At 38.1% G+C, this 12600-nt stretch overlaps 1 protein-coding gene across 1 annotated transcript in view; it reads right to left on the reverse strand.

The window, feature by feature from the left end:
* TMC1 (transmembrane channel like 1) overlaps window positions 1-12600 on the reverse strand; it is a 159995-nt gene that overhangs the window by 55402 nt on the left and 91993 nt on the right. Inside the window, exons 7-8 of the mRNA XM_066254352.1 lie at window positions 12026-12107; window positions 1233-1339 (exon numbers count right to left, since the gene is read on the reverse strand). Coding sequence (XP_066110449.1) covers window positions 1233-1339; window positions 12026-12107 — 189 coding nt within the window. The remainder of the gene's footprint in view (window positions 1-1232; window positions 1340-12025; window positions 12108-12600) is intronic.

Here is a 12600-nt window from a genome sequence, read left to right on the forward strand (position 1 = left end):
AGGTTATCTCAGGGATTATCAAACTAGTGGATTGGGGTACAAAATCTTGGGACAAAAGATAAAATCATGGATCTTAATCCCAGATCAACTTTGTTGGACAAATAAGTTTGTAAATATGATATATATATATGTTTGCTCGATTATAGTTTGTATTGGATGTAGAGAAAAGGCTGTAAGCAAGCAGGGTCCTAATAGCCTAAGGCTTTGTTTTAAGACTAAGCTTTCTCCCACACCCTTGACTGTTGCATTTTAGGGGATGGTTCACTCTTATGAGGTATCCCAATTATGCCTCAGATAAGTGACTTTGTATCAGAGACTTCCTTGTTTGTATATTGGATTAAAGGTTTTGATTCCTACACTATAAAATGGGGCAGAGGAGCCCATGCTGGAGCAGAGCAGAGAAAGGCCATGCCACGTGGGAAGAGAGGAGAAGCAGCCAAGATGGCGGAGTGCTAAAGGAGAAGCCAGTTAGTGCAGAGTTTGTGCAGAGAGAAGGAGATGGGGAACAGAGGTGAGTAAGACTGGTGAGGTACAAACCTTTGATTCTAGGAAACTCAGATAAGTCAATGGCTTTGGGAGCCCTGAATGGAAAGGGAAGTGTTTTACCACTGTGTGTATTTCTTGCCCGCTGGGTGCAAGGTAGGATTAAAGCTAATGGCCCACCAGTTCTTGGCTCTGTTGTTTCATTACTGTCTGTCCAAATCAAATGCGAACTTGCATGGGCCAGTCAGCTGTGATGGTGGTCATGACTACAGGCTTTACAAACTTTAAGAAAAACAAAATTCACTCTGGAATGCTAGCTGAAGCCAATAAGCATTATGGACTGCATTCTCACACTTTTTTAAATGAGAAAACAAATAGTCTACCTCATAAATTTGTTGTGAGTCTCACTAAGTGGAAGAAATTAAAATGTATTGCACTTATAACCATCTTGGGAATCTGACAGAAGCCAAGCACCTTTCTATATAAAAATGTAAATGTAAACATACAGATGACATTTTACATGTGATTTTAGGAAGGTCATGCACTCTCTGCAGCAAGGATTCGGACTTTTAACCCATGGGCACCATTTTGAAGATTAACTTTGCCACAAACACCATGACTGTATGGGTGGATGTAGCCAGTTAGTTGTTCTACATTTAAAGAAAAAAGAGCTTTTCTAGGAGAGTAATTGCAAGAGAAACTAGTTGCAGCATTTGTTTTTATAAACTGGAAGTCAGATTCAGTCTTACCTCTGGCAACATGATGAGGCCAAATGTCAATACGAAGAGAACCATATTTACTCCATACATCCATCTCATGAAGAGGAAGTATGAAGCCACCGATGAGCCAAACTGACCTATTATAAAGAAAATTAAAATGTTGAGGACTTTTGATGAAAATGGAGGCATAAACGTGGTACTCCAACCAGCCCACAACCACATCAAATTTACAACTAACCCACAGAACAGCCATCATTCAGAACCACCTGAAATCTAGCTAGATGAAAGTCTTACAACTAGGAACTTAAAGAAGAAGCCACATCAAGACTGGCAGGAGGAGAGGAGACATGGAACAAGCTGGTGTTCACACTCACATGTGGCAGATTTCAAAGGGAATATCTCAGCTGCAGAGGTCCCCACTGAGGAGCAAGGGGTCTCAGCCCTATACTAGGCACCTCAGCCCAGGGTTCCAGAGCCAGAAGAAGGAGTCCCTATAACTGCTGGCTGCAAAACCAGCAGGGATTGTGGCTGAGCAAGACGGAGAGCTGCAGGAGTCCCAGGCGGTTCCTCTTAAAGAACCCGTGCATGGACTTATACTCACTCCCTCTGAGCTCCAGCACTGGGACAGCAGCTTAAAAGGAGCCAGGAACATACAAAGAGTAATAGAGTTGTCTGACATCAAGGGGACAGCTTTCTGCCAGACAAAAGTGCTGGCAGAGGTCATTGTTTCTTTTCTTAGCCCTGCCCACAGAGATGGCAGGCAGGCGCCATATCTGAGTCTCCATCAATCTAGCTAACATTGTATGTCCCCTACTGGTGATTCCCTGAGGCCCTCTCCCACCCAACTTGCAGGCCCACCCAAGCTGTTTCCAGTGACATTTCCATATGAATGGCCTGTCTTGGCTCATGCTTCAGACTTCCCTAAAATCTTTCAAACAAGCAGCATCAGCTTTAACATGCCCTGTCCCTCTCTCCAAACCAGCACTAGCAGCAGCCAGCCTTGGTTTGCAGCTTATCCTTGCCTGGAAACCTCTAAGACCAGCACGAATAGCAGCCATCTGCAGATCACTTTGTAGCTCATGCCAGGGGGCCCCAGGTAAAACATAGATGGCACTGATGTTGGCCTGCACCTCTCAGAGCTAGAGCACCCAGTGGACAGCTTCAGACCGCAGCAAAGTACCACCTAACTACCCCCACAAGGGACACATTTAATGGGTAGACTGAGCAGCCACAAGATCTCCACCAAAGTAAGTCCTACTCTCTGAGATGGACCCCTGCACAACTGATCTTCCTTTATGGTTGGTGATCAAAGTCAGTCCTGGCAGCCAGTGGCCTGGGAGTAAATCTCTCTCATTGACATGTCAAAATCAGTCAAGGCTCAGCTCTAAGAGGAGGGTGTACACATCCCATAGGGGGGAAGGAAAGTGCATTGCACCTGGAGTGACCAGCTCAGGTGAGGGGAGAAGCTGTGCTATTGTATTCTACAGGACACCTACTAGATTAGGCTATTCTACCAAGTCTACCTAATATATGGAAACAAACACAGGAAAGCTGTAAAAAACAAAAACAAAAAAACATGTCCCTAATGAAAGAACAGAAAAGAACTACAGAAAAAGAACAAAATAGAGACAAGGAGGCTACTAGATGCAGAGTTCAAAACACTGGTTTCCGTGAACTTAGGGGAAAAGTAGATGATCTTTGGTAGTTCATCACCACAAAGCCAGTATTACATAAAATGTCAAAATATCGTCTTTAAGAAGAAGAAGAGGGGAAGAAAAACATTAACAATAAAATGGCAATGAATAGTGTAAAGCCAATAGCCATAGCCACCATCACAGCTGCATGGCCCATGCAGGTTCACATTTGATTTGGACAGACGGTAATGAAACAATGGAGCCAAGAAGTGGTGGGCTATTATCTTTAATCCTAGCTCACACCCAGTGGGCAAGAAATACACATAGTGGAAAAACACTTCCCTTTCCATTCAGGGCTCTCAAAGCCACTGACTCATCCGAGTTTCCTAGAATAAAAGGTTTTTACCTCACCAGCCTTATTCACCTCTGTTCCCCATCTCCTTCTCTCTGCACAAATTCTGCACAAACTGGCTTCTCCTTCAGCACTTTGCCATCTTGGCTGCCTGTCTGCTGCAATGCTAATTTCAGAAACCAAGAGAGTGAGTCACTGATCTCCCTTATTTTATAGTGTAGAAATTAAAGCCTTTAAGCCAGTATACAAATAAGAAAGTCTCTGATAAAAAGCCACTTCTCTGAGGCATAAATGGGATTCCTCATAAGAGTGCACTACCCCACACCATGCAACAGTCAAAGGTGTGGGCGAAAGCTTAGTTTTAAAAAGATCTTAGTATTAGAAGGGCAGGAAAGGCTTAGTCTTAAAACTAAGACTTAGGCTATAATGACATTGCCAGCTTACAGCCTGTCTCCCACACCCAATGCAAACTATAAGTGAGCAAGCAAATATATCATATTTGCAAACTTATTTGACCCACAAATAGATATCAACAATTAAATCTGGAAAGCAAAGTAAGTGAATAGACAAAACAGAAGTGAACTTGTAGATGCAGAGAAAATTTTGGTGGTTGCCAGGTGCGATGGGTGAAAAGGTGAAGGCACTGAGAAGTGCAGATTGATTGTTGTAAATGGTCATGGGAATGTGGAGTGCAACATGGGGAGTACTATTCTATTATATGTTGTATACATGTGATATAAATTTATATCATATATAATATATTACATATATGCATGTGTATAATAGATGATACATATGGATATATCCATATAGTATATATAATAGGACATATAATTCTATTACTATGAAAATTATATATGTACAATTATAGTTAGGTAGGTTCTACAGAAAGGAGGATAAAATATTGAGAGAGGTCGCTTTAGATAGATTGGTCACAAAGGTATATCAGAAAAGGTAACATCTGAGCAGAGATTTGAGGTTGGAGAAAGAGGCAGAAATGCCCCCTGATGGTAAGCAGCTCAAACAGAGGCAAGAGCAAGAACAAGTATCACAGGGAGGTAAGAGATCAGGACAACTGAGGAGCAAACCTAGGGCCTGTAATTGGATCACTGTGAACAAGAAGACAAAGCACATGTGTAAGGCACCCTTAAGCAAGATAAACAGTAAGGATTTTACTTTAAGTGTGATGAGAAGTCACTGACAGGTATTAAGCAATAGTTGGGTAGTTGGGGCAGTTATGATCTTTAAGAAATCACTTCAGCTCTGAGGACTAAATTGGGAGGGACAGGCAATAATATTTTGTCAACTTGCACCTGCTCCAAACAACAAAAAGTTAATGATCTCTTCAATGTTTTTTGAATGAGGAGAAACATAAAAGCATTCTCTTAAATCAGAGAATGAAAGAGGAAGAAAACACAGGAGTTTGAAGTCTCAGGCTGAGATTTCATCAATTGACAAAAGCCAAAGTTTCTTTGAATATCTCTTAAGGTTCAGCATCAAGTTGTTAGTTTTCCCAGTACTCCCAATTCTGATTTTCAGTTACCCAAGAAGAACAATGAACGTCTTGGACCACCTGCTGCATCAACCTCTTTGTCCCGTCTCACTCAGCAAACACCTCCAGTGACCATGGTTTCCTTGGGCCCTCTGTCTTAGAAACATTACAGGAGGAGGACGTTTGTGTGCACACGGCAGCCTCTGCTTACTGGGATGAAGCCAAGCTCATGTGAGAGTCATACCTCTATTTCTGAAACTTAGTCTACTCTTTAGGTACTATCCTATATCCATAGTACAAAGGCAGTTTTTATAGAAACTTAAAAGGAAATCAATGTCTAAGTAGACATTTTAGAAGAAATAATTTGAAATCTGAATATTTGGATCCACTTTACTTTGCAGAAGGGTACAGAGTTCTACCAGATTTCTGAGTATGTGGCATAAGCACGCCTCCTCCCTCCCCCAGTTCCCCACCCTTAACCCAGTTTCTGTAACCAGATGCACTGGCCTGTGTGCAACAAGGCAAAAGCAGATCCGCCCCCCTCAGGACATCTGATCCACCTGGCTCCCAGTGTTTTCATACTGTTTCATGGCTGTTATCAATGTTCTCTGGTAACGACTACCTGAGGACTGCCTCAGCCAAGCTCACTCATAATGTTTTATTGAAAGTAGTGGACTTTCAGCTTGTTGATCATTACAGTTACTCATTAACTAGAGAAGAAGCTTGTCTCTAGGTGGCTAGCATAAGCTTTTTCTTGGAATCACACTTGAGATCCTCTAGTGTAGAGTCCCAAGCACAGAACATGGGCCCTTTCTTCTAGCTTTCATGCCTTTCTTTTCCTTTCTTCCTCCCTCCCTCCCTCCCTTCCTCCTTTCCTTCCTTCCTTCCTTCCTTCCTTCCTTCCTTCCTTCCTTCCTTCCTTCCTTCCTTCCTTCCTTCCTCCCTTCCTTCCTCCCTCCCTTCCTTCCTTCCCTCTTTCTTTTTACAGTATTGTTCTATTTAGCACCATAGCCCACCCTCTCCCAGTCCCCAATACACAAACTCTGGCAAATGAATTTTGTAAGTTGAGTATAGAGTGTGGATATACCTAAAAGGTAAAAAGAGAGGAGCTAATTAAAATGTTTCAGAAACTATACCCTCCTCTATATAATCCATATATACTATAGATGAAATATACTTTAGAGTCCAAAGCTTCCAAACTCTAATTTTCAGACTTGAAAGTGGCTTTACAATGATTTTATTTGGAAATAGAGAAGTGGCATCTATCACTTTTCTTTGTTAAATCCCAAGTGTAGAGAAAATGAATTGCAGGGAAACATATTTTATTAAAACCAGAATGAATGTGAGAAAGACCCAGACACAGGTAAAAAAAACCCCAGAGGAATCCAGAAAACAATGTTCCTACGACATGACACCTACCAACGGCAGAGGGGCAAGGACAATGCCAAAACAAAGAGTTTAGAGAAGAGAAAACAAATCAATTGGTTAACATTAAGAATTCATAGGCCCTGGCTGGTTGGCTCAGTGGTAGAGCGTCGGCCTGGTGTGCAGCAGTCCCAGGTTTGATTCCTGGCCAAGGCACACAGGAGAAGCGCCCATCTGCTTCTCCACCCCTCCCCTTCTCCTTCCTCTCTGTCTCTCTCTTCCCCTCCTATAGCCAAGGCTCCACTGGAGTAAAGTTTGCCCCGGCACTGAGGATGGCTCTGTGACCTCTGCCTCAGGCGCTAGAATGGCTCTGATTGCAGCAGAACGACTCCCCAAGATAGGCAGAGCATTGCCCCCTGGTGGGCATGCCAGGTGGATCCCGGTCGGGTGCATATGGGAGTTTGTCTGACTGCCTCCCCGTTTCCAGCTTTGGAAAAATACAAAAAAAGAATTCATAGGACCTTTCCCTGTCTCAGCATAAAAGTGAAAAAGAAATCTTCTCTCTTCCTGTCCACTTATCCTAGCGGGTCTCTCCTACTGGAGGTTGTTGACTAAAACTGCATTGACTAAAAACTGAAACCTAATATAGTGTAGCTAAAAGAGCATGATTAAAAAGAACAGTCATTTCCATGTACTTAATCTCTCAGATAAAACTTATTTATTCTTGTGAGGAACAAGAATGAGAAATAATAATACTAACAATCACAGCTAACACACATATGTTGATGGTCAATTATGTGCACTAGGAAATTTATCAGCATCAACTCATTTCCCTGCCTCTTGAATCTGGTGAGGTTAAGTATTATAGTCCCACTGCGTGGATGGGAAATTAAAAACTGAAACACAGACACTGACTGAACCAAGACTTCATTGGTAATAATAACAGCTACCATTTAATGAATCTTTGTTTAAAACACCTATTAGATATCTGCATATTAATTCATATTCATTTAACTATCATCAAATCCCTGGAAGAAGAGAATTTTTTCACTCCCATTTTACAGAGACTTAGGCTGATAGGTTACATAACTAGTAAACAATGGAGCCAGGTAATCTTGAGCTCTTGTTTGATATTTCTCCTCAAGTAGAATCACAGTTCAATTAAAATTTTTTAAAAATGCTATATACAGGGTGGGGCAAAAGTAGGCTTACAGTTGTGCATATGGCAAATAATATAGTAATTAATAAATAATACAAGAATAAACTTTGTGTTTCATGTACTCAAAACTGTAAGCCTACTTTTGCCCCACCCTGTAGAATTAGCATGCAATGAATGTGTGTATGGCTGGAAGGATATAGATACTATCCATCAATCAGCTAAGGCCAATTGGATTCACACATTTGGATGGCGTCCCTAAAAGACAAATTCATTGTTCTTTAATCTAACTAATAAATGCTGTTTCCATTGAGTATTAGTAATATAATAAAACAGAGTCTTTGGTATTTTCCTGAATTTTCTTGTGTTTCTTTTAAATTAAGGTTAAAGTTTCATCTCCCCCTCTGGTTATTTATTATTAAGGCAAAGTAATTTGTAGTCTGTCATCATATATAATTTTCTCCCAAGCAGATGGGTAATAAGATAAGCAGATAAATGTGAGCATTTCTAAATGGGAAAACACTAATTAAATCATCTGCTGTCTGAGTACACTATAAATGCCATCTTGTTAGGCTGGGGTACAAAGTAGTTTCTTTCAGACTGGTCTAGGGACAAAGAGTTAAATGTAGCAGATTTAATTTGTATTTTCTGGATCCCTTCAGCTAACAAAGAAACATGAGGATTAAACCTGTGCTTATGGTTGCCTATCTGAAGATATTTCTAGTCTGAAAAACAGGCCAATTTTACCTTAATTTTGATGTTGTATTCTACTAGAAAGAAGCAGATTTTGATTCTTTTGATTCTGAGTAAGATTTGTTATCTCCAGTTTAGAAGAGATTCAATGATTTAATCCATGGCTTTAATAGTAATGTTAGTATTACAATAGGGAGATATTATATTTCCCAGGAGTACAAATGTAAAGCATCTTCAGTAAAATATGCAGTGGCATGCAGTTAATGGTGTGAATTAATCTGGGCAACCCTGGGGGTTTATGTGTGGTCCCTTTACAAGGCTGGCATGATAGTAAAACTCCATGGCATCCCCATGTGATACAGAATTTCACAGCATCCCTTTGTGATAAATGTTATCCAATCTATTTTTTTACATGAAAAAAAGTTGGGGTCATCAGGTGAGTACCTGGGCCATGCTGGTAAAGGGGATCCAGTTCTTACTAGAATCAAGATGGAAACAACATAAGATTTAGGCTTAATCTGAGTTCCCCTCTTGATTTTGTCCATGATTGCACAGAGCTTTGTGGAAACTAAGTGAAGGGTGGTAATTGAGGACTATTTTAAAACCACATTTGAAAAATATTTGTTCAATATTTATTTAGAGATTGAACAGAGAATAAGGACAAGTTGTATTTGAAAAATTATTGGGAGTGGAGCTCAAAAGATCTTCTTTTAAACATGCCATTTACCATAATCCATAAGCATCTTCATTATTTAATTGATTATGTTTTATGATCTGTCTAAACACACACACATTAACTCATTTGGATGTAAAATCAATGAAAACAGAGTCTTTAGTCATGCTTGTCAGCACAGCATCCCCAGTGCCTAGGATCATACCTGATAATGGTAGGAACTAAGCAAGTGAGTATTTGCTCAATTAACTAATCAAAAATCAAGTTTGTTCAGAAGATTAAATGAGGTATTATATGTTAGATGATTCTGATTTCAAAATAAAATTAATATTTCTCAATCTTTTGTAAGATTAAATGGTCATTTCTTTAAGAGAAAACTAATATGTATTTAATTTATTATGTTGACATGGTTTCAAGTGTCCCACTCAATATAATACCATATACACACCACATTGTGTCCCCCGATTGTGTTAGTTTTATAATATAAAATATATATTTTATAAATAGGGTACATCTTTAACCTACATTTTTCTGAAAAGAATTTGCAAGAAAGTAAATTATTTTTAAAAATAGAAATGTTTTCCATTAAACAGTTGCAATATTTATACTCAAAAGTATATAAACATCCTATATTTTCATATGCATCTAAACTAATGGTAAATTATAAATTATAGAATGTTGGGTTGAAAATGGCCTTGTGTAGTAACTAGTTAAACTCTAAATTTTGTGGAAATTCCAAATGGGAAAACAGGACCAGAGCTATAAAAGGATTGCCCAAACTACAGAGTCATTAGGAATAAAAAGACTTCAACCTTTACAAAACCAATTCCATGTCCCACTTGTTCCATTCAGTTCAGCTTCAAGAATTATCACAGACGCATGCTTTCCTTATCTTTGGTTATTTTCTATGGGATGGTTAGTCCAACCCAATGACGCTGCTAGTATACTCTTAGAAACGTTTTAGACTTTTCAACTCAATGGCCTCAAAGCATATGGCCTGCTTAAAGCTACTATTAAATTATATAATTCAAGAATCTTATAAAATGTGAAATGTATAAACAAATAATTCACTTCAAAATAAATACATGGTAATATCTATTATGGAAAATAATCCCCCAAATAGGATAACTATTAAAGAAATCTGCCACTATTCATCTTGCTATTGACCTGGTAGAATGCTCCCTAGGACCTGGTGCAAAAGAAAAAAAATTATAGTATCTTCTTCAAAGTAAAAATCAGCATGGCACATTGGGAAAAGTGCAAGCTTGGGGCCCAGACAGACTTTACCTTGTATCTCAGCTCCTCTGTTAACAAATTCTGGACAGTTATTAAGCCACAACTCTAAAATAGAAATGCTAAAGGGCATATTGCAGATTCATTAAAGATTAAATGAAAATATCAGTAAACTCATGGTGGCACTCAATAAATGATGGTTGTGGTAATTGTTGATAGAACAGAAAATAAGAATATATTCTCCACAGTAAGGCAAGCGCCATTAAAACTGAAGAAAATAGGACAACCTAAGCAAATCGTAAATTATACATAGAAGGGAAAATAATCCACATTTTCTTGAGTTGTCCAGTTCCAAATTTTCTGGGAGAAGAAGAGAGAAAGAAAGATAACTGTAAATATTATCAAGTGGCTCTCAATTTGACTGTTTCACTGCAACACACATGCTAGATGGTGGTCATAGGTGTAACTCATTTTTGTGTATAATTTCTAAGAGTAAAAATAATTCCATCTGTATCTATTCCACTCAAGCCAGGCTACTGCAACACAAGTTAGCATGACATTATTATTTACATAGGCTGGAACCTGCTCTAATTTACCTTAAACATAAGTAAATAGCAAATATGTATGTATTTTTAATTATTATTAATTACAAATTTATTGGGATACATCTTATAACTGATCAAGAATCAACCCTATCATTTTCAGAAATAAGTGGACTGCAACCCAGTGGGATCAAATGACCAGTTCAGTCAGAATCAACAGCTAATGTATGGCAAAGCAAGAACAAAACTGTATCAGGATCTTAATGTTCCAAACAGCCCTCTGTTCCTCACTGCTTCCCAAGGTACCATATTTCAGCTGCACGGTTAAAACCTAAGGATTCTGTGATGGTCTGATTTTTTGTTGTTGTGTCTAAATTTCTTCTGTTTCTTAGAACAGTAGATATTTGAATGATTTGTCTATATTTAATTTTACTCAACACATATTTATTAAGGCCAAACATACTAGGTCTGGTGATCTAGAAATGAACAAAACAAAATTTCTGCATTCCTATCTTTTGGAAGAAATGAATACAAATAAAAAAAAATAATACTAAAAATTCAATTAAAATACAGTATTTTAGATAAGTATAAGAGTTAAGGAAATGAAAATAAAGCAAGAAAAGAATAGTATAGAAATATGTTGGAGGAAGTGCAGTTAATGAGCTGATATACTTTAATTACTACCACTTAATAATGAGAGACAATGGACTGAGGAATAGTCACTCCTAAAGCACACACAACACAAGCATATCAGTGGTGAAATATTCATCCATTGTGACATCTCCTAAATGAGGCTCCGTTTTAATTATGCAATGCCACATTTAACCAGCAGGGGAACCAAGCCATGGAAGAAAATCAGACCCTAGTCACAATCTTTACAAACCATAATATGGCAAGACTGCTCAAAAATGTTTTTAAAAATGTTATCACTTTTTTTTATATTCTTTGTTTTTAAAAATAATTTATTATTATACTTATAATATATATTTTTAATTTATTTTGTTTTATTTTAAGCAGGTCTTCAATTGAGTATATCCTCCTGCCTTCCCTGTACACTATGAATGGTATATAAAATGAAGGTACAATATGATATTCAGATAGCAAGTTTCTGGATGATTATTGCTTATTCTACTTCAAAGTTCCAAAAATGAGGCTTTAAGATTTACTCATTCTTGTTTAACAATCATTTCAATTATTGTCTAACACGCGAGTATATACAAGGTAAAATAAAAGTAGATTTACAGTTGTTTGTATGGAAAACAACATTAATTAATAAACAATAATACAAGAATAAACTGTGTTTCACGTACTCAAAACGGTAATCCTAATTTTGCCCCACCCTATATATTTTCAATGTCATGTTCATTGCCAAAATAACATCTCTGCCCCCCCCCAATGATATGCTAATGTCATTGTATACAATACCCACTTCCCTGTGTAGGAGAGAGGACAAGGTGAGAAGGAGAATGGTTGTGTCTAATGCAGGAAGTGTGACTGGGATCTCCAGTTCTGTGATTGGGCAGTGCTAGCAAGTCTTCATAGTGAGCAGAAAGATGTAAATAATAAGTTTGTTTGTTTGTTTTCTTGTTTTTAATTTTTGCCACTAAAAAAGGCATCTGATAAGCTTATGAGACATTTATCAAGGACAACTTTCCCATCCAATGAGATCTGTTGAGCACTTACTTTCAATTGCCTTGATTCTATTTTCCCATGGGACACAAGCAGCTTTGAAGATTTCAAAATCACGGAGAAATTTTGCCCATTTCTGAAAAGGAAGCCAAGAACATCAGTAAAATCCAACCTCTTGTTTGTCAAAATGTTCATCCCCCGCCCCCACCCCAAGATATCACAAGATCCAGTATTGAGCTTGGGAAGAGCTCTCTGGAGCCACATGTAGCTGTTTGTATAAAGGAAAACAGACTTGCCTTCCTGTTCTCCACTCTCCCCCAGACCAATTATAGTTCAAAAAAATTTTAAGGATTTTTGTTTTACAGAAAATATTCTTTAAAAGATTTATTTATTCTGCCAGATATAAGAAAGCAGGGACTAAATTTCACTTAATAAGCAAATGGTATTGATAATCAAATAAATATTCAATGTATGAAGAAATTAATGAAATGTAAATAAGATATAATTCCTGTCTTAAAGGGCTTCTGGTTCTACTAGACTATGCTGTATATAAACAGGAAATTTGAATACAGGATAGGCAGTGCTATGACATGGGACACTCATTTTGGTAGCAGTAGAGCATTGAGCTA

The sequence above is a fragment of the Saccopteryx bilineata genome, chromosome 2, assembly GCF_036850765.1.
Source record: "Saccopteryx bilineata isolate mSacBil1 chromosome 2, mSacBil1_pri_phased_curated, whole genome shotgun sequence".
Classification (NCBI taxonomy): Eukaryota; Metazoa; Chordata; class Mammalia; order Chiroptera; family Emballonuridae; genus Saccopteryx; species Saccopteryx bilineata.